At 44.9% G+C, this 23,493-nt stretch overlaps 1 protein-coding gene across 2 annotated transcripts in view; it reads right to left on the bottom strand.

Annotated features, from left to right (window-relative positions):
* The window catches only part of KPNA3 (karyopherin subunit alpha 3), a 52,003-nt gene extending 35,380 nt beyond the window's left edge, over positions 1-16,623 (bottom strand). The window contains exon 1 of one of the 2 annotated variants that reach the window (XM_076363969.1): positions 16,495-16,623. In XM_076363969.1, the coding sequence (XP_076220084.1) occupies positions 16,495-16,578 (84 nt within the window). In that variant the 5' untranslated portion in view covers positions 16,579-16,623. Of the gene's footprint in view, positions 1-15,710; positions 15,855-16,494 lie in introns of those variants that run through there. The other variant, XM_076363972.1, reaches the window with a different exon arrangement.
* Positions 16,624-23,493: the final 6,870 nt, after the last annotated feature.

The following is a 23,493-nucleotide window of genomic DNA, read 5'->3' on the forward strand; positions in this document are numbered from 1 at the left end:
TTATTATATGTAGTTTCTCTTTCAAAGCAGCTCTGGTACATTTTCTTTTTTTCCTTCCTCCTTTAAAAGGGCGAATAGGCAGTACTCGACACTAAGTCCAGAGCTGCTTCGCCATTCACAGAGCAAGTAGGTTGATAACTGGGGATATCACTCAGCCTTAACTTCACAGAACTGAGGAGCGTTATCTGGCCTCCACTGAACTAAGGGCTCCCAGTCTTGCAGAGTCTCCTGCCAGCACAGCATCTTTAAAAATTCAGCATGTCAGGGTCACCAGGATCATCCAAGAATCAGCAGTACAGCGTTAGGGCTAGAATCTTCCTACAAGTATATGGGACTGAAGTTCCCAAAGGGCCTATGGTGCATTCTGGCAGTTAAACTTGGTTGCCATGGTCGGATCATGACCAGTGTTCTCAGCTAGATGTATGCTGACATTATTTCTAACCTGATGATACTAGTGTTCCACTTCATGTCCCCGATATATAAGATGACCATTATATACGAATATATTTAAGACCATGAATTCCACTCAATACATGTCAATTGTTGCAATTATAGACTGTACATGAAAAACACATGTATGCACAAATTTTATTCCCCAAAAAACAGACTTAAGTGATCCAGTTCATTTTTTGTCCTGACTTGGCATTTCGTAAAAAGTAGGTATTTAAAGCTTGTGTTTCAGATGAAGCATTTTAGAAATACAGCAGGTTATCAGCACCATCCTACAGCCTCAGAAGAAATAAACATACTATAATCCCACAGCATACAAAAGAATCAGTCTTAAGCACTAAAGCAAGCCTCCCTTTAAGGAAGCATTACCACTGTAGGCAGAATACCACACTTTTACACTACCTGCAAGCCCCAGCACATAGGGAACCGATAGGCATTTACAAGGGATTTATACAGTAGTAGAAAGGTTAAACATTTTCCCCAGTTAACACAGGTCAGCTAAAACAGAGTAGAGACCAAATTATTCTGCAACTTAACCCCACGGATTCATTTCCAGCTTTCAGGCTGGGAGGACAATCTTCTGCTAAAGTCTATGTATTCAATACTAGTGGAAGCCTAGCAAGATGTTACCAATGGATCTAATACAGTGTTTGACATCCACAGCATCTGACTACAGTCACTTCTCAGCTTAATGTACTCAAAGAAGTAACTTCATGTCACGCTGAAACAGCACATGTCAAAACTACCCCCAAGACAGATCTGAACTGTTTAACTGAATAAAATCAGACTCCAAATCTCAGAAAGGGAAAACTCGGCATAGGCAAAATCCTACAAATCACAAAAATGATGACAGTTTATTCCTGCAGAATCTGAACTGTGAGGCCACTCCTAAACACATGGGTATTAATGCACCACACGCAAGGTGCAGAAAGTAAAAATGAGTAACTATCAGTCAGCATGTACTATTTCTTACTATGTAAGAAACAAGAACATACAACACTTACTAAGTTGTGCTACAACATTACATCTCAGTTGTTACATGCGTCTCAAGTCAGACTTAAGTTCATAAGGCTTTTGTAACAAGAGATTTCTTCTCCCCAGTTCACCATCTGTGAAGAACAATTACTTACCAGTAATTGTTAACTAACCAAAAGATCTACTAGATGCTGTTAGATAAATCAGTGTTCTCACTTCTACCCTGAATTTCCGAATACTCTTCCAAAGCCAGATACAAAGTATTACATGCCAAGAATCTCTCCCCAACAGCTTCCACTTGAAAGAAAAATAATCCCTCGTTCCCTCAAAGTCTCAAAACTGAAATTAATTTCAATAAAGACAATCACTACACACATTAGGGCTGTTGTGTTAAGGGCTGCAAGGGAACCTTGTTTCACGGTGATACAAAACACAAAAATGCTAAGCTGACAAAAGACAAGAGATTTAAGAGACACTAGACCCTGAAAACAAAGCAAGCCTCAAGTCAATGCCCAAAACAAGGCTTCAAAGAATGCCACAGTCCCTGTAAAACTGCCTTTAACACACTCAGTGGGCAGGAGCAACACAGAATACAGCCATCCTCATCAGATCAGTGTTTCAACTGGTATCTCTCTTCCAACAAGAAGCTGACAAGAAACTCAAAGCTCAATTTCAGGGCCACCTGTGGAGAAGGGGAACGTCTTCCTGATTTTTCAGTTGATATTTGGTTTATGACAGAACACAAAACTGTACCTAAAACTCTTGATATCAAAAAGCAATGGCTAAAGATAACCTTGTGAAATTCTGAATTATCAGCATAATAGTAACCCTTACCGCCAGCACACTCAAAGAATTATTTTTAAGTGACTAAACATTTGGGACCCTCTGGCTCAACCACGCATATTCCACAAGTACCATTTGTGAATCCCTGTACAAAGGTGCACAAGATGCTCACTACATGTTAAAGAGCAAGTATCACTGCTGTAACACTACCACTTGATGTCTTAAGACAGCCCATGCACACCTTCCTGGCAAACAAAAAAAAAAGGTTACTTTGAAGTTGTGAATAGCATTGAGATTCTAAGGAGAGAATTAAGTCTAGCAAGCTTCTCTGGCTTCTTGAGCCTTTTCTTTAACATAAGAAAAGTTTAACTGCATAATACATTAAACTACCCAAAAAGGCAACTCATATAGCTTCTGTAAACTAAAAAAAATATTCAAGGAATCCCAAAACCAATCAGCTGTACCTGTCTAACATACATCAGAACAAGATAACATTTTCCAAAACCTTCTGTAGCAAATACATAATGTAGTGGGTTTTTCCTGGGGGGGAACCCAAAACCCTACCAAAGTTATATAAGACTAGAAGAAGAAAATTTAGGCTAATTCAAAAGGACAAAATCACATCTGCGACAAAGCAGTCAGAATAGTCCTTCTATTTATGAAAGAATGATTTAAAACATTGGTACTACTTTATGCAAGTTAGATCTCATTCACAGTGAAATATCAGAACTAGTCTTAGGGTTTCTGTTAATTTGAAGTTTCTACTTTGCATCTGAAAATCAATCTTAATTGATTATAAGCACTTTAAAGTCCCTTAAGTATATCACTTTCAGAGACAAGAAATTCTGGATACTTGATAAGATTACTTCATCCCCAGTTACAGTACAAATCAAAACACCAAAACTATTTAAACATGTGAATGATACAACTAGTGAGAAGCTCAAGTCATTACATTCCCCTTGTTATACTGGGATAAATATTTCTTAAATGAAATTAAAAATGAAGTTTCAGGTACAAGGTATTTAATAATGTACATTCTCTGTACAGAAAAAAATAATCAAATGCTGCAACAGTAAGTGGTATGAATTTTAAACATTTTAACCATTTTTAGCTATACCAATTGTGTCAGAAGGAAGATTAAAGCATAACCACCATTTAATGACTAAAAATCTACCTACCATTGTAACAACGAGATCTGGAGTTCAGTGTGGTGCTCACCCAGACTAGCCACCTCATTAAGTGGGATACCTGAGGAGTGTCATCTTTTAATCAACACGTTTACACCACTTCCATTGCAACAAGAGCAAGTCCAGAGAACATCAGAGGTGGAGAGGCAGGAAACAAGATGTTTTTATGCCAGCCAGTATATCAGTATTGCCAGTGTGGCTGGCCTGCCAGCTGCCCCGCAAGCAGCTAGCTGGCTATCCCTGCTCTCCTGCAGGCCGACTAGCATGCATCAGCCTCCAGCTAGCCCACAGAAGTTGGAAAGCCAGGCTCACCTTGAAAGATGAACACCACACACCAATGCTAGTTTTGGCTATTCCACGGATACAAAAGATACGTTTTCAGGAACTTTGGTAAGATGTGCATTTAGTTGCTTTTGAAAGTTCAGCTATTAAGTGGAAAAGAGAGAACAAATTCACTGATTGATTCTAATTTCTCTGCATCTACAAACTTCATTAAAAGATACCTGGTCATTTAAATTCTTTATTTCTGCTCTTGCCTCTCAACATTACAGGAACCAGTGTCAGAAAACCAGAAGATACATGCTGACAAGAAAGAGCTACCCTGAATATATAGCTGGGATAGTAAAGTAGCTTGATTAAACATACAGGGTACCCAAAGAGCTTAGCATTTGCAAGTCAATTCCAGACTACTTCCACCTGCCTAACTGAAAGAAAAAAAATGGCCCAGTTCCAACAGCTGGATTGGATTTAACTAATACCTCCCCTCTTGCATATGAGCATACCCTAGAGTACAGTTTACATACTTTACAAGGTAGGTGTGGGTGCAATACAATGAAAGGAGAAGGTGTTTGCATTGATGAAGTAAACACTGTTCATCCCTAGAAATTGCTTTAGTAGCCTTTTTTCCTTATTCCTTCTCTGACACCTTTTAACGAGCATGAAATACTGCAATGCACATGAAAATGCAGAAGCCTCAGGAGCTGGGCTGGTTCTGTGCAGAAAAAAAAAATTCAAGTGCTTGTTTGTATAGAATAGTTGAGATGATTACGGTTGTCAGCTGCCTATCTTTGGTTAACATTAGAAGTTAAATATTCCGTATTTGCATAGGAACACAATTTGTTAGTATGTGTAAAATTGAGGCTTAGACTGATGATATTGTTTCTACTTGTTCTGGTACAGCTGGCTTCAGCCAAAAACAAAGAGACAAAGGGACACCAATAGAAGGTGATACTGCTGTTCTACCTGTTCACACTTTCAAAGTGCATATAGCGTACTCCAAGAATTGCAAGCAAATCACAATACATGAAGAAAGAATTCTGGGACTATTAAATCAAAATTCTGGGACAGCATCATGATGTTCTGAATGCAACTACTTAATCACAACTAAAGAACTAAAACCAATGACACTGCGCACACTGATCCCCACTATTTCTTTTGGACATACAAAAAGATTTGACATCTATGCCAAACTAAACCAAATGTTTAGTCAAAATTAACCCTTCCTGCTAGGTTTATTCCTTTAGTTACAAGCATCATGGATTATTACCCAGCCTTCCCCCCCCACCCCCCAGCCTATGTTCTAGGCAGACTCTTCTTCCCCAAACCCAATTTGAGATTTACCTAATTACCAAGTACTCCCATAAAGCTCCAAATTGTGCTTCTAAGAAAAACAGTAATTTTTTTTTTTCAGTCATATAGACTACAAAGTTAGAACAACTTCACCTCTGGCTTTGTTATCATAGCTCCATATTAAATTATGCTGACCCAGTTAGAAATGCAGGCAGGGGGCATGGATTCCACAGTACAAGCAACAGATCTACCAAAGCAGCCAAATACACTTACAATGTACCTGTACCCTGACCCGAGACTCCAAGAGAGTTTTATTTCATTTGACTACTGTTTGACCCAAAAGGTATTTGCTCCTCTTTTAGGGAAACATTCTATTATTTTGCACAAAGTATTAGAGCTTGGTTCAGATTCTCTGCATGCTGCAGAACCTTAATACTATAAAGTTTCCTTTTGGCTTGTAACCTTTAACGCAGCACTAGGTACATTAGGAGCAGAGTGCAGTATTTACGCTACTGTATTTTATGCCATAATCTGTCTGGGACTTGTGTTCCTCAGCATTAATAAAGGCCACTGAAGGAAAATGAGTTCTTTTGCAGTTGGAGCTGCCATGCTATTTTTTTTTTTTAATCCCCAGTTTGGGGCCCCTAAAATGAATACCAGCTGCTTTTTGTTAGCCAGTCTGTGGCAAGATAATTCAAGTATCTGAACCTGGCTAGCCTCAGCAAACGGGATGCATGAGAGATCCACTGTGACTCTTTTACTTAGTGATGGGTAATGACTCACTGAAGTCAGACATGCATGCCAATATGGAAAGCCACAAGCCTCCAATTATTGTTGCTCATGGTGCTGACTCACCTGAAAGCCCTATGGAAGCAGACAAAGCTGCCCATCCACATGATCTGCTTCTACTGCTCCAACAGATCTTCACAGAAAAGCAATTGCTAAGTTTATTTCTTACCAGCTCTTTTGTAAGCATATTCTTTGAGGTCCTGATATCCTCTCTGCATTTGTTTAACCTGCATGCTGAGCAACTACCAGCAAAGGAGTGAAATGTGTGCACTCATGTTTTAATTTCCATATACCAATTGCCCAGTTTACAAGTACAGACATATCAAACAATCCTCAGGAGACTGGACTTGAAGCAATTTAGTTGGCTGCATTCAAGATAAATTGCAGCAATATTGAAGGACACAAAGCAGTCCAGAATACAATCAACATGTTACCTGCTTTAATATAGAATAAAAGAAGAGCTGAAATTCTCTATTCAATGTCAAAACTCAACTGGGGGAAGGAAGACAGAATCTAGTAGATTTCCAGTTACTGCTGTTACATGAATCAAGGACATTATACCTAGTCAAAAGTTTTACAGCATTTCCATTCAGATGTAGATCTTAACACTGTTAATCACACTTTTACTAACATCAGACCAAAGACTGCAACGCAGCCATATGGGCTCCACCTGAAGTCAAACTGAAGTTTCCAGGTAATCCCACAGCACCCCAAGCTAACTCATCACTGCACAACAGTTGGTCTGCGCAGACCAACAGGCAGGCAGCAAGGACCACCAACTAATTCAAAGTATTCATTTTGTCCTGTGGTCCTAAGAGGGCAAGGAACCTGTCCATGTAGTGTTCCAAAGAGCAGTGGCAATGCAGCCACTGCTATCTCCACTTTGACAAGGGCCCACCTTGAAGAACTTAACTGTGGAGTTTGGTCATTTATGCTACAGCCCAAAAGAAACTACTGGTCTGAAGGATACCTGTATCAAGTCTTTCTTCTTTTACTGTACTTTTTGGAAACAGAAGGGCATACTGAATTTTACAATGATGCCAGCTCTGCCTTATCTGAATACTGTGATAGGCGAAATAAGCACCAAGAACAGTGGATAACCGAGATAGCCTAATTACAAGTGATTCCTATTCACACTTTTCTAAAAATTTAGAAGATTAAGGCTTCTTGACACACTCTAAATACATACAAGGATTTGAAATTTGGTACAGTTTTACGTTACAGGAATCTGCTTTTGCCAGTACACAAATTTCTATTCAGATGTGTGAACACTAAAAAGATATTTGTTATTTTCCTGTATTGCATGGACAGTGTAGCAGACGCTTTAGAATCTCCTAGAAACAGAAGTTTATCCTGTCCTTGAGGAAGAACAAGCAAAGCACCTACATGACTCCTTGGTCTCTCCCAAGACATGACACCACCTCTGTCCTCTCTTAGAATTTCTAAGCAAGCGTCCCTCCCATTCCCTTACCGAGGAGGGAAAGTACACCGACCTGTCTATTCAAGCAGAACAGTTAATTGCCATTGCAAAAGAGCAGGAGTCCCTTTCATCTTCTATAGTCTAGAATACCCCAATTCAGAGGTATACATTCAGTTTTTTTCTAACAGGTGTTACCAGAAACCAAATCCACCACTTTTAAGGCCATACTTCACAGCCAAAATACCATCTTTGCTTGTGTACAGGACATGAAAACGGCAGAGCAAAATTAAAATGACTGTTCATGGTAACTAGGTGCAAACATCAGAGTAAAATTTTGATCAACATAAAGACTTAAATAAATTCTTTTAAATGTAAAAGCTTTTTTAAAATTGTAGATAACCGCTTTCAAGAATCTAATTACAAAATGAAATGTTTGGTCGGAAAGGCCTCACAGACTTCTGGGGCAAATGCCACAGAAGACCAGACATTCTTAAGCTTGCCAAATATTTATAGTAGTTTCCCCTAGGAGAAAAAAAAAAAAAAAAAAAAAGAAGAAAGAAAGAAAGAAAACCTACTAGGCTAAATACTAGCCAGATACCTTCTTGTGCAATCTATGTTTGAACAAAGACACTCCCTTTCCAGATACTTAAACAGCCTTCAACTGTAATATCAAAGTACCTCAGACAATCATTTTATGATTCTATGATGTATTTATAAGCACCTCCCTGTGAAGTGAGGAAAAAAAGTGCTATTATTCCATCTATAAAACGGGAAACAATAATTGCAATTTGCATACATTCACAGGGTGCCATGAAAAAACAACAAATCAAGTCCCTAGAGAGCTAGTCTATATTCAACCACAGCAAGCTTTTTTGGTATAATAGTACATGGCTCAAATGAAATCAGATTTTTTTTCTATTTTTTGAAAGATATAATCAAAAGGCAAAAAAGATTAAACATGTGCTAGCTGCCTAATTAAATCTATGAAGAGATCATTCTGCTCAAGATGCAAGAGAAAACAACAAACCCAGCTGACAACCCAGGAAGAAGATGGAGCATTAGGAATTAGAAAATACACTCCAGCAACACCCCACAATCTTTTATGAACCCTGTCAGCAACCCTTCCGATTTAATCATTTCAGCATCATGAATTCTAGATGCTTCTAGCTCACTTTTTAACATGACATAAGCCCTGATTCCATGTTTCTGCCGTTCGAACATTTTGGGTATCACACTTCCCTCTCCTTGAGGATACCTGCAGTTTCTCAAAATTCCAATTTATATGTCTTTCCATAAAAAAAGGTATCAGCTAGCCCTAAGAAGTCGCTTAGACCACCAAAAGCAGTCTGGTTTTGATGGACAAGAATCAATACAAAACTCCTTTGAACCTCACAGCTACAGGGCCCACCAAAACACAGGTTACACTGAGCACAGTGGTATAGTGGGCCATACCCCTATCGGCAATGGGCGGGAAGAGGGTACTGCCAGATTCAGAACTGCCGCTGGCAGCTCATGGTGCTCGAAGGCACTGTCACATTGATTGCCTGTGTCAGAGCTCCTTAAACGTCTCTTCTTGTCTGGAAGGTTGCTCTTCGCTGCTGTTTGTTCAGTGTTATGAACACCACCCATTAACAGCCTACGTTCTTCTTGCACGCCTGACGAACAGTGGTTAACAGGATCCTGCTGACTCCTAGCAGGGTGCTCTCATTTCAGGATTCTCTCTTGATGTGGAAAGCCGCCTATATCTGGCTGTAAGTCAGATTTTTGGTGCAGAGAAATCACTACCACTGACTTTGCATCTAACATTTGTGTGCATGAAAAGAAGCAAGAGACCCTGATGCCAGAAAGCTGCATGCAAAGACAGTATCTGCTGGTTAAGGTGACCTTAGCTTACCTGAGAGACACACACAATGTCTCTCTGCATAATTCCATCAACTTTCTGACTTACAGTGAGTTGACTAAGAAAAGGCAAGGACGAGGACGTTCTGAGAACTGCAAACCTGGAATCTGACACCGCACCTGGTCAGGAATCCCTTATTGCACCTCTGAAAACCTGGCCACAAGTCACCCTAGCACCCTGTCTGATCACCTTCTAACCACCTTCTCCTCATGCAGACAAGCTTTCACTATGCTCCACACCAGCAAGTTTGCAATCGGGCTTGAGCACTCATTAAAATACATCTCTATCAAGGCTAACAAGTCAAACTACAAGGAAGCCATTTCTCCAAGTTGATTTTGCAAATCACCTATTCTATCACTACCTCCAAAGTCCACCTGTTACTGAATCTGACAATAACCAAGGTTAAAAATGCACAAGAGACCCTCAGCTGGTCAGACATGACAGAATATGAGGGAAACAAGTCATTCAGTAATAGGTGTTTGAATGGGGAAGATATTAATTTTGTCTCCTGTTCTGCAGCCATTTGTACAGCATATGTTCCTATTTTGTACTTGCTGTATTTATTAAACACACACACAAAATCAAGTTTAAAACTGACTAACATTTGCTTAACCTGAGAAAGGAGATAAGTGTCAGCTGACCCAGAAGAAACGATATGGGGCTTCCTGAGCAGATTTAATGGTGTCACTCTGACTGTGAAGGCATAACAATCCAACAGTTAAATATCACTAGACAAGGTACACCTTCTCCCCTTCACACTGACCTCTTTGAGCCAGCACTGGTCTTCTCCAGACGTGAAGGGCTGGCTCAGGAAGCTAAGGGAGCAGAAAATTAAAGAAACATGAAGAGCTTTGCAACTAGTTCACTCCAAGGCACAGATGGTTCTGATGCAGGACTAACTTTTTGGAAGAAACTAGCTCTTTTGACTACCCATGTCAAATTTTGTGAAACGGAATGCAAAGCCCACAGCTTCCGCTATTACAGAAGTAATCAGGAGTAACAATTCAGTATCAGAGTTTCACAGTGCTGGGTATTTTGGAAACAACAGATAAATTCTATTCTTGGAAGATACATAGGTTTTAGATTTCTTTTTCATTTCAAGTCAGTTCACTTGCCAATTTGTCTTTAGTACTTGATGACACGCCCCATCAGCTTCAACCAGTTCATTGCCTCTTCTAGCCTAGTCTTATAAATTAGACGCCTCATTCCACTTCCAATCCCACAATAAATACAGATCTGATCACTCATAGCTCATACATCCTCCTAATCGCTGATCTTTTCAGATAACACAGTTTTAGAGGACAAAACGTCCTGCTTGGATTTGTGCTGGAACTGCACAAATATTATGAAAGCCTCAAAGAACTTACGTAAAAATAGTTAGAGCTCTTAAAACTAGTATGACAGTTACGCTGCTACCAACCTTGACCAGACTTTGACAGTTTACAAGTTAAAAATCAATCCTTTAATAGAAGCAGCTTTAGAGATACCAGAGCAACTGCCATAGTGTTAGAAATACACAAGAATGAAGAAAAACAAATTCTGTAATTACAGGAAGATTAGCTAAGGCTTGGTATATCACAACAAACAGCAATAATTGGGCCTCAATACAGCAAGCACAGATCCCAATCAGCTAATGAAGATTATGTTCATCATGAGATGCCATCTCCAAATTGTCTTCTCCACAGATATTTCTGAAACAAACAATGACTTCTTAAGGTATCTGTGTGTTTAAACATTTTAAAATGCAATGCATTCAATTGATTTTGAACCTCACAAGAAAAATATAAGACAGTATATGTAAGTGGACTTACCAGGTGTTTGTTTTCTGCCAAGAGTCACAAACATTTCACAGCATTGTACTATTTACTTGCCGACTAACTAAAGTTTGGAGATCTCTATAGCAATAGCAACCAAGGAGGCTTCCCACATCTACCTCTTACTTCCTACCCATGTAATCCTTTCCAAGGTACAAACATGTACACCTGTATTCTCCCAAGAGTACACTGCCCTGAAAGGGTAATAAAGAAACTGCAGGAGTCAGAGCTTAGAAACTCTGCATGAGAGTACTGGATCTTATATTAAATCCAGTTCCCAACAGGAAGCTACCTGACACCTGTGTTTTCACTTAAACTACTGAGATTCACTGAGCCAGTGAGGCTATTAAGACAGCAGGTCCACAGTACCCTAAACCAACCTAAATCAGCTGTTACAGCCCTATTCCCTCCCATCTCTTCTTTTGCCAGTATCAGTTCCTGTGCCAGCAAAAGGCAGAAAGCTGATCAATCTGTAAAAGTGAGCTCCTGAAAGAAACTGGGTTGTTGTAAAGTAGCTGGGAGTAACAGGCTTTCTGGGATTGCTACAAGCCTTATCCGTTTCATGTAGTGTTTGAGGGGAGTACAGGGAGACAGCAAAAACACTAGTCCGTGCACAGAACAGTATCAAGAAATGAGCTGGTAGCAGCATGTCTGCTCATTCATTAACACTGCACAGCTATAGTACCTCCACTGCAATAAGCCTTTGACATTTGACGGGAACATGGCTTTAAGTCAACCTGTATCTTTCTCAGATGCCCACAGACTGCACAGATTTGGCCTCCCCAGAATGATATTCCTCTGCTTGCAAAAAAATTCATGGCAGCATGACAGAAAAGTATGAATAAATTCAAGCATCCTCAAGAACTAGATCCACACTGTTAGCAAAGCAGCAACAGTAAATACACTGAAGCTGCCAGAGCTGATGATGGAGATCCGGGCTAAGCCCAGTTTCTTCCTCTGCCTCATCTGGGGTCGGGATGCTGAAGGTACAGAATAAAAATGGATCCTTCAAAGTCCCTGGACCCAAAGATGATACAGACCAAGAGGTGATACAATTGCCCCAAAAAACCTGTAACTGGGGAAAAGACATCAGTGGCCAGGCCTTCTGAAGCTTAAAATCAAATACAGCAGGAGTAGGTGAAAGATGACAGAGTGATTATGTCTCCTTTTGGTAAATAGCCTTCAACAGATTTCAGGAGGCTAATCCCATGGCCTAAGCAACAGAAGTTCAAGGACTTGTATTCTTTTGACTTATGATTAGGGGTATGACAAGTATACAAAAAGGAAATTTTAATCCCAGTCATTGAAGTGTTTTTACAGAAAGTTATTTAGGTTATAACGCACTAACTCCTCACTAGTTGTTGGGGTTTTTTTAGTGAGTGCATATGGAGCTTTACTTTTGATGCAGTATGCATTTTGCTAATGACATGACCACATAGTCTCATTGCACCACACACAAAAAGTAAGTCATGCAGACAGCCCTACAAATTATAATATCCCCGCTCGTCAAGAATTTTTCCTCAGTTTCAGTCAGGGATGCCGACTAATCCTGACAAAAAGAAAGGGGCTGAATTGTTCGATCTGTCACCTTAAACATCAGAACAGTGAGCCAACGTATGGGTGCCTGCTATTGTAATAAAGAATAAGTAACACTTCTGGTCCAAGAAGTTGGAGAAGTAAAAAAGTCTAAGAAGGATGTTACTAAGCAAAAAATGAAGCTGAAGAACTGCAAACTGAAAAAACAGAAGGTTCAAATTAGGTTTTCTGAAAGCTAGGTTAGCTTAGATGTCAATATAAACAAATAAATGCAGCAGTTACAAGGGTTATTACGAATTAAGTGATTGTAACTGTTTAATCTTGACCTGTAAAGCCTCAATTCTGTTGGAATAGTCAGTGCCGTACATTTAGAAGAAACTCACTGAGACTTAAGACTACATGCCTATGATCAACACAGGAAAGCTTTCTCTTCATATATGGGACAATTTAAAAAGCCCTTTCACATCTCTAGAGAATATAAAATTGAGAAGGTTGTGAGGAGAAACTGTTCTGGCAGTTGTTCGTCCAGATGAAGCCGCTAGTGTCTTGGCTCCTTATTGCTCAGCTTTGCAGGTTCAGGTTAGCTGTCTGCTGCTAATCACATGTCAGTACCTATAAAAATATAAGAGTCTCACTAATAAAAGCAAGTACACAAACTCATTAAGTGAGTAACGCTTCATTTCTGGCATTTGATTTTGATTTTGCTATTATCCCTTTTGGGGGTTAAACACTTTTTGGAAGTCTTAATACCTCAAAATCAGACTTCCAGTTCCATACACGCAACTCTACCTCCTTAACAGAGGAAGCCAACAAAAAGGAAAGAAACTTCCACCCAAACCTGAAACTAGGAAAAGCAAAGTGAACATGTGCTGGTCAAGGATTCAGAAGCTTTGGCTTCTGCTCAAAAAATCCGTTTCTTTGCTCTCCGAAAAGCAGCATAGTGAGAAGTTGCATGGGGTACTGAAGTCTGTCTTAACATAAAACAAAAGCACTTACTCATCTTTTGTTTCCCTTAAAGTTGCATTAACAAAAAGCAAGACAATTATATGGCCTAGCAAACCCAGTAATAAAATATGAGTTGACTACAAATTAAAGGAGTAAGTAAGACTCTTTTGGTCTGCCAGAAGAGTCTGTATCCAGAGGGGATCAATAATAACTCACCAGTATTTATTAGAAGCCAAAGGAAGATTACTAAAGAATGTATTCAAACCTGATGAGTTCAAAGGCAGTGACTGTCTCCAGGCAGAAGGTGACTCAAACGGCACTGTTTTCAAACTGAACTTGAGAGCGTACGGCTTTGAATATTTTAGATTTTCCAAAGGATATAACCTAGATATCAGACCATGATTTATTACTCCATCATCCTAACCACTTATTTTCTCATTGGTGGAATTTGACAAAATGTGTAGATGCAGATCAATGCCAACAATAGCACTGATGCCTCCTGGTTTCAAAGTTAAGTACAGAAAATTGGAGGCAGGATCTCTATGTAAAATTCCTTATTGCAGCACAGGGACCAAAACAAGTGTATTTAATTGCTGACAGTTGGGAATTACGTATAATATTTGATTTAGAAAAGAATCATTTTGTGGAGAACTGATAACTTTCACTAAATACAGCCAAACTGTCCAATCAGCAGGTCAGCCTGTGTAGCAGTATCTCAAAAGCAGCACAGTAAGTAATGGCAATTCTATAGCACTGCTGTGCTCCTTCATTTTCCACTACAAACTTAATTTACATTGTTTCACTTCCAGAGACTTAAGTTAGATAAAGTTTACTTAGAAGGGTACTTCTAACATGAACTTTTAATTAAGCACCATGACCAGGAGAGTCAAAAAGGAGGTGTAGTGGAAAATTTCAGACATTTAATACAAATTAAGTTGTTTTGAAAGACGCTGACACATTTCTGATCTTTTACAGTCCTTTAAATGAATCTAAGTTTCATTTTAGCATACCTCCATGGGTATACATCTTCTACATACTTCTGTGTTTTATCTGTTTGTTGCCCCTAAAAGAAAGATGCTTCTTAGATTTTAACCCTTTTCAAAAGCATGGATGAAAGCTTTAACCACATTAACATTGTTGGAGCTATCTGCCAAACAGTCTTAGGCTCAGCCACAAAAGGAAGTCAGACAGCACACTGGAAGATAACCCTAGAGGATATACTTCTCCATAACAGCAAATACCCTATTCCAAAATAATTACTCCCCTTCAGGAAGAAATGAGAGCTAAGCTACCTTAGCTGGTCTGGTATAACTAATTTCAGTAAAGCTTAGGCAGTCAAGTCTCCTCTTCCCCCCCCATAGAGGCAGATATTTAATTCCCCTAGTCTCGGGCATGTTATAATATAAGCAAGTATGGATGACAGATCAGTTCACACTAGGCATGAACATACCTAACCTTTCCCTGTTTAGCGCTCTGATGGATTCAGGCCAGTGCCTGAGAAAGCAGCAACAAAGCCAGTAACCAATACGGGGGGATGAGACAAGGACAAAATGAATGAGGAGCAGCAGGAAGAGACTCACTGGGTGAGAAGGGAAAAAGAAACCCACCACGCCTCCTCCTCACCCTGAAAAGAAACTGCTAAACAGAAGGATGGGCAATTTTTAGTTACCTTCTAACATTTACTAACATTAGCCAGAAGCATTGAAGTTATCATACTCCTTACATACAATATTTGCTGTGAGGAAGATTCGCTGTCACCAAGTTAAACAAAAATTAAGATCAAGATTAGTTTACACTGTGAATGTCATCTTAAAGACACTGCTGCTGCTGCTAAGCCTGACCTGCATAAAATTGTCTCCACCCAAACAACAGCAGCAGAGGTGTGAATTCTGCTAAAATACAAAACTGCTTTCAAACACTAAAATTCCAGCCCTACTGATTACAGAAGTGAAATTAAGTGATAATATCAACAGAAGCATGGAAAACACCCTCAGGTGAAGTCGAAGTAATCTGACACACAGTTAGGTTTTCACCCTAGCAAATCCTAATCCGATTTCAACCCTAGTCTGATTTCAGAACAACTCCCTCCCCCTTCCTTTCCTATTACAGAAACTTAAACACAAGATTTGGGATTTCCTCCCTTTTCAGTTGCAACTAGAATGAAAGATGTCCCCGGTAATGACACACAGATTCAGAAGACCTTCGGAATACCTCCAGGGAATAAGCTTCCAATCACCCAGCGTCTCTCAAATTCGGGGGAGTAAACTACTACCCCAGAAGCCTTAGTAAGCACCACGCTCCCTCTCCATTTAGATGGAGACGCCCAGCAGACGATTACTTACGTGCCTACCAGCATTTTTAAAAAAGAAGAAATAAAAAAGGTTGATTTAAGGCAGTGCAGGGAGCAAAATCGGCCAGCACAGTACACTGTAAAAAGGCTGATCAGAGCGTGGGAGCGGCCCCTACCACCAGCACAGGCCTCCGTGTGCGGCAGCGGCACAGCGGGGCACGGCAGGACGGGCAGGGCAGCCACTCGCCCCGGCGGAAGGGCTATTACCGCCCAGAGGGGCTGGCACAAAAGGCAGCCGGCACCATTGTCCACCCCATCCGAGCCCCGATCCCGCCGAGCACGGGGGAGGGGGCGCGGGGAGGAGGCAGGACGGGGAGGCGGCTGGGGTGGGGGAAAAGAAGGAGCGCTGCGGGAGGAGGGGACGCGGGGCGGGCGGGGGGGTGGTGCATCCCGCCGCCTGCCGGCCCTGTCCGGGCACAGCCGCCGGCGCGGGGCCCACCGGGCCCTCCCGCACCCCGGCAAGCCGGGGAGACGGCGGAGGGGGCGCGGAGGGCCCGCCCGCCGGGGCCGCGCTCGGCCCGGCCGCGCCAACCCTTCCCCCCGCCGCCGCCGCCTCCGCCCCCCGCCGGCCGCGCCCGCATGACGGAGGAGAAAAAAAAAAAAACCCCGCGGGCGTCTTCCCCGCCGCCGCCCGCCCGCCCCGGGCGGCCGCTCCCCGCCTCCTTCCCGCCGCCCGCCGGCGGCGCCGCGAGCGCGGCCAGGCCCCGGCCCCTCCTCTCGCGCCCGCCGGAGGCGGAGGCCGGGCCCGGCCGGGGCCCCGCCGGCCCCGCACCTACCTCCACGTCGCGGCCCTTGTTCTTGAAGCTCTTGATGCGGTGGTTCTCCAGGCCGGCGGCAGCGGCGGCGGCGTTCTCGGCCATGGCGGCGGCGGCTCCCGGCGGCGGCGGCGGCTCCCAGCTCCTGCGAGGCGGCTCCGGCGGCGGCTCCCGGCGGCTCGCGCGAGGGGAGGGCGGGGGGGGAGGAGAGGGGGGCGGGGGGAAGCGGGACGCTCCGTGACGAGCGCGAGGGGGGGAGGGAGGGGGGAAAGAGGGGGGAGCCGAGCGCGCGCGCCGTTGCTGAGTGACTGGGAGAGCGGCCGCGAGCGCACGTGACGCGGCGGGCGGGCTCCGCCAATCGCGGCGCGGCCCTCCCGCCCCGCTCCGCCCCGCCTCGCCTCGCCCGCCCTGCGTACCGACCGGAGGGAGGCCTCGGGGGGCCGGCGGCTGGGGACCGCGCTCCCCGCCCTGCGCCGCGGCGGCCCCCGCGCTGCATTCTGGGGGGTGTAGTCCCGGCCGTCGGAGGCCTCGCACGTGGGGCGGGCGGGAGCGCGCCCTGCAGGGCGAGCGGGGAGGCCGCCGGCCCCACGCCTCGGCCCGGGACTGCGTGGGTCCGGTTGGGGGGGTTCCGGCTCAGTGCTGAACGTTGTGGGACTCCGGGAAGCGCCGGGGGCAGCGGGGAGGGCCTGGCAGTGGTGCGCATACGCTCCTCCGTGGCCTCGTGCTTCTGAGGCGGCCCGGGGCCCTGCCCGCCCCATCGGGATCAACCCTGACGGGGGAGCTGCGGTGGGCTCGGGGCCGCCCCGGTCCCCGGGAAGCTCCCTGAGCCCCCGCGCCCTTGTTCGCTGAGGTTTTGTCCCCCAAATGCACGGTGCGGTGGCTCCCCTGGCGTGGCTCACCTGCAAAGCCGGCCTCGGGCGGCTCAGCCAGCCAAGGGTGTCGGGGGTCTGCTCCGTGCCTCCCTCTGCTCCCAACGTCTGCACTAACGACGCAGTACGTCGCCTGGGAAATGCTGCACAAGCAGCATCTAGCAAATCCAGATGTTTTGGACAGCCCTGAGACTCCTTCAGCTCCCATGCCGTGCAAGCAAGCCCTACTGGGAAAGCAAATCCAGCGCTTTGCGAACACGCCCTTCGCGCACACAGTGGCTGCGTGCGTCTGGGGGTGTTGTATCTACCGTAATGCGGAGCACAAATGGTCTCTGCCCATCCAACAAATTGTCCGCAAACTTTCAAAATTACTGCAACCCCCCCGAAGCCGTCAGTGCAGCTGGGGTGGTAGTTGTATACATTGCAAACAGACCCAGGACCTCCAGGTCGATAGTAGCCCGGGCACAGCAGGCTGGGTCAAACGCAGCGCCTCGAGTCACGCCCAGTATTTCCAGGCTAGAAAAGAGGATGTGTGGGGGTAATTGTAGACAATGGTAAGCAGTGATCTAACACCTTCCATAAAGCACAGTATTACTTATTTGGAAGAAAAGCATCCAAGAAAACCAAAACCAAAAATAACAAAAACATGTAACGTTCATATCTAGCTCATCTTATACCACATCAGGTTCAGCAACAGACCCTTATAGCTATATATAAGCTTTTCACAGACCTCTTTCAGAGTCTCTCCCTCTAATTGACAGCTCGGCTTTTTGATTGCTTTCCCCCAGCCCTTCTTTGTATCATTCAAATGACTGTAACTTGTAACTCACAGTTCTGGCAAAATAAGGCTTGCAGCCTGATGGAGATGAATAAAAATCTGGAAGACTAATGCTCTTCTTCACTGTCGTTCAGCTGCGTGCCAAATGTTCTTATCTGAGGGATCAATGTAGCATTTCCATCCGTCTCGTACTCAAGTAGTTTCGGCTCCCTATGCGCATTCCTCCGTGCCTTTTGGCTTTGTCTGGGTGTGCTGCACCATTATTGCTAGCAATGGAAGAGAAGGAGCCGGAGGCAGGCAAAGCCCAAATGGCATGACCGATGTGACGGTGTTTGTCAAGATTGCTAATGTCAGAGACGGCTTCTAGGCTCTGACACTTGCTCTTTTGAAGGGGAATTGGATCCAGCTGTCCAGCTGTCTTCAAGAGAGCAACTAATGCAGATTCAGAAGCTGAGAACTTTGTTTTACCCGCCAAGGAAGGTGGCCATAGATGATAGCTGTGGCTTACTCAGGCCTGCTAGGACATTAGAGCAATGCCGATCCGATCCCTGCCAGGCAGGGGTGTTGCAGTTATCCTCTGGAGGAGGTGCTCACCGTTACCACGAACAAAAGCGCTTTGTTCAGCTCCATCCAGCGTAATCTGTGAGGTAAAAGGAAAACTTGCAAATAAAAAATGGGGTGTCTCCAGACTGGGACAACTCCATTTACCAATCCATAAATCTATACCCATTCCACTAGATAGGATTTATAGATACAACAGTGGTGATGTCTTTTCTTTCCCATTTTTTCCTATCCATGATATAAGCCTTTCAGAGTTACGATACTGCATTTCATTAGTCTTAGTAGACACTCAGGAATTGAACGCCTCTTAGACGGAGCTACATGGAAGTTTGATTAGTTTTACTGCCTGAATAAAGCTTCTTGGTGGAGCTCTTGACTAGATAATTAAACTTGCATGTATTCAGAGAGAAAACATTTTGATGTAGTTAAGCAAATACTACTTTTTGGCACAGTAATTAACAGATACTACTAAAATACAAGGAACAAGTACTTTGCTACTTTGAAAACTGAACGAACCATGTGGCTCAGGGTGGCCATTCTTCCTCACCATATGAGCTTCATATCAATGTGTTCTTGTCACCAAGACCTGCAAGACATACATCAGGGCTGTGAGCACACTAATAGGATTTACTGGCCCTGAGCAGCCTCCCTGTACTCCATTTCAGCCCCCTGGGGCTGTCAGTCCCTGCCTCAACAACGCTGCAGCGGTGCCGGTCTCCAACTCCACCGCAGCCCTGGCCCTGATGTGCAGGCTGATGTCCTGGCTGGGCTGAAACGGGACTCCTGGGCGGTGGGAAGGGGTGAAGGGAAGAAAAAGAGGATGGTTAGGGCCAGCGAGGTCTGTGGGTGCCTTCAGTGCCCCGACAACATAAACTTCATAGCTTAAAGAGCTATGGGGAGGAAAGATCTTTCATAATTCAAAGATGTGGAACAGTAACAACTCTTCGGGTGTCCCATTGCTGAACAGAGTTGAGCTGTGCTTGTTTCTGGGATGACCTGTTGGCTTCAGCAGAACAAAATGAACCCAGCAGGTGATATTGCCATATTTTGGGAAGTGCACGTGATCAGCTCAGGACCCCACCTACAGCTCCAGAGTCAGAGGCCACTGACCCCGCGGTAGCTGGTCACTTGCTCTTTTGCAGTCAGTAATTTTGTCTATATCCACCAGTTGATACAGCTGCAAGAAAACTAGCATGTAAAAGAAATACAATGAACCTGAGTCATCCTCTTGCTGGCAGTCCCTCCAAGAAAGATTGGGGAGATTTAGGTGCAGTGCTTTAAGACGCTACCTGTTGTCAGTCCCACCCTGCTAGTGGAGGTTAGAAGGTGAGGTAGGAGAGGCAAATAAAACATGTGTCAGCTCCTCAGTCTCTCTGTTCACAGCCACGAGCAGCTGAAGCCAAGACCTGTGGGGTGGAGGAGGTCTGGATGCCTCCTGCTGCTCCCAGCAGAGTGGGGCAGCTGGCGAGGTGGTATCATCTTAAACCACTGCTGCTGACTTGGTTATAGACCTGTCAAGAGCAATGTGTAAAATCATGCAACTTGTAATCACAGAAAGGTACAAGGACAGTTATTTAAGCCTTTAAGTTGATCTAAACCACTCATGAGTCTCGCATCTTGCTTGCCCATCTCAAAACGGGATGCTTAAGCATCTCTGGCTTGCATGACAGCTGTAACTGTGTAGTGCCATTGGCACGGCAGAGCAGGAGGGAGCTTTTCCCTACAAAATTTGCTGCTATTCGTGTGCTCTCTAACTCCCAGCAGATGTTAACTTTGCTTTCTTGTGTCTGTTAGAGGCAGCGTGACTGGCACAGGCTCAGACACGCGTGCGGCCGAGGTCCCTGCCTGCATCATCTGCAGCTGTCCCCACCATACGTACAGCTCTCCAGCAACCGGCTGAGCAGCGTCTCATCGGGTGTTGCTCTCTGACAAAAAAGGATGAGTAACGCATGAAGTAAACTAAGGCAAAGTCCCCTACAAACAATGCCTTTGACACTCATTTTCCCTTAAGATAAATGTATCATTTCAGTGAGACTATTAATGCATGTTTGCATTTCTCTCCATCACTGAAGTAAAAATTTGTCTTCATAGGAACATAGTTATGTTCTTACCTCATGGTAACTAAGGCTTAGTAATGAATGTGAGGTAAATCCTGGTAAAGACTCCAACTTTGTCAAAGGCTGCCATCAAATACCATGGATGCTATGAGGTAACACACACTCAAGGAGAGATGAGATAGGTTCACCGAAGAGAAGCCCATGGAAAGTTGCTGTGTACAAAGATCCACACCCAGGTCAGGAAACCCCTAATCTGAAAATGGTTGAAAGCTGGGAAAGCGTTGGGGGAAGCATCACATTTTTTCCTGATCTTATGCTTTTCTTAAGACATCAACAGTGTCTCAATGGACCTGGCAGTCTTAAATACCTCTCTGCAGCAGTGCACCATATCCCGCTACCCATAGTCAGCACATTCAATGGCACTTTGCAAAAACAGGCAGCTCCACTGGGCTATCAGGAGGAGTGTGGACTGGTACAGGGCCCAGGGAAACAAGGACCCTCCTCAGTACATCTGTGCCAGGACCGGTCCCAGAGGGCTGCCCTTGCTGCTGGGAGAAGTTGCTTTTGGGGGCAACACAAAGAGCTGGTGAAGGAGCTGGCATGAGGCTGGCTTTGGAAGAGCCAGTGAACAGCCCAGGGTCGGGATTTATAAATGCCTCGTTATCTGCAGACCAGGAACAGAAGCATTGAGGGAGCAGCTGGCGGGTCTGCTAGCATTTCCAGAATCTGGGGGACGTTGTTAATGAAGGAGGAACCATAAAACCTCTGGTTACTCATAGGCCCTCTGTGTTCAGTGTGAGCCAACTTGCTGTCTCAGCATCTTTGTCCACACTTTGACCGGCAGGAGAATTAGGGGAAGCTCCTCCTGGGACAGAGCATCACTTTTCTCCTCCGCTATTCTCACAAGAAACCCCAGAGTAAGTGCACACTGGTTCCTCATCTTCTGCTGTTTCCCACTGTCAGGCAGCTCCATACAAGAAGGTGAGCTGGGGTTGAGGGTGACAGCAAGGTGGGCATGGGGCAGGGGCTTCATGGACAAGGGCCTGCTGCCACAGTACCCAAGCAAGAAGAGCTTGGTTGCGTGATGGTAGCTGAGGTCACTCAAAAGCCCAATCACCAGACAAGACCACAGTGATGAGGCAGGTCCCAGGTCATGTCAGGGTCCAGACTGGTGAGTTATATGGCCAGGTACAGGCATAGCTGCAGTGTAGCTCAGGCAGAGACTAAGGGCAAGAGCCCTGCTTAAAAGCAGTTCCCGAGATACGGGGAGCGAGTCCCTGACGAGGCTCCTCACAGCTTGTTCTCAAACAGCTCTTTGATTCAAGGCCAGCCAGCTGCACTGTCAAAGCTGGCCCTGGGCTCAGGCAGCCCAAGCCCCAGGAAGAGAGGGATGTCCTCAGGGCCCAGGCACCCACCTGGAGCTGAAGACATCCCTTTCTCCTGATGTCTGAGCTCCAGGCTGCTGCAGAACCAGAGGGGTCACAGAGACTTACACGAGGGCATGGCCAGCTCTCCCAGATTTAAGGCAGAGGTGATCAGCAGCCAGAATGCCATCCTGCCCAGAGCTTCAATCCAAGCAAAGCTCCGTTTGATGCAGGTGCTCAGGAGGCTGAGCTGGGGTGTGCCACAAACATCAAAACCTGATGGGCTCGCTGGTTTTCCTGGTGGAAACAGCTCTGGGCGGTCTGTTCCATGTCCCAGAGCCTTCAGCACAGGCAGCCCAGAGATGCACTGGTTGAAGCCCAGCCCCAGAGGCAAAAAGGGCCAGGAAATCCCTGACACAGACTACGCTGCACCTGAAGGAGACAGCAAAGGGATGCAGTTTACAGGAAAGGTCCCTGAGGACCTGGGAGTGACTGTCTGCAGGATGGCTCTCTTAATTTATATTTCAAAGTGGATAATTTAATTGGCATAATTGGGAGTTTTCTTTCTTCTCTTCATTATGGATGCACAGAATATAGTAGTAGAGACAGCGAGAGGGAAGCATGTCTGGGAGGGAGGTAACTGCAGAAGTGGTCTGCAACCAGCTAAATGTCATCCTATTTGGGAAACTGCAGAGGTAATAAAGATTTCCTTTAAACGTGCTAGTCACAGTGTATGGGATAACACATTCCTCACCTTCTGGAGCAGAAAAGGATTACTTCTGTGTCATGGCAAAGAAGAGGGGAGAGTCAATGCTCCTGGGTGATATCCTTGGTGGTGCAAGTCCATGTGTTATGACCCTGGGGGCATGGTGGAGGTAGCCCTGTGTCAACTGTATGATCATGTGTGGCTTCCCAGGTGTCCCTCCTGGCCAGGGAACCAGGCCCATCAGCTGTGGCAGTGCCAGGCTGTGCTGATGCCACTGGGGGAACCCTGTCTTGGTGCATCCTTTGGGCAAAAGGAGTCCTCAAAGCCCTCATGCAAGCTGTAGAGACTGTGGCAAGGCAGAGAGTGTCACAGTGGGTGAAGGAAAGCCTGTCTTTGGAGCCCTGGGACTAAGGGTTAGCCACCCAAATCACCCTGTACTCCATCCTGCAAGAGTCCTGGGCCCAGCTGAAGGTTGCTGCTCTCCATCTATGAGGAGATGGTCCTTGGGCCCATGGGGACAACTGTCATCAGCCACGGTGCATATTTATAGAATCATAGAATAGTTTGGGTTGGAAGGAACCTCTAAAGGTCATCTAGTCCAACCCCCCTGCCGTGCGCAGGGACATCTTCAACTAGATCAGGTTGCTCAGAGCCCCGGCCAACCTCACCTTGAAGGTTTCCAGGG

Source organism: Aptenodytes patagonicus, chromosome 1 (assembly GCF_965638725.1).
Source record: "Aptenodytes patagonicus chromosome 1, bAptPat1.pri.cur, whole genome shotgun sequence".
Classification (NCBI taxonomy): domain Eukaryota; kingdom Metazoa; phylum Chordata; class Aves; order Sphenisciformes; family Spheniscidae; genus Aptenodytes; species Aptenodytes patagonicus.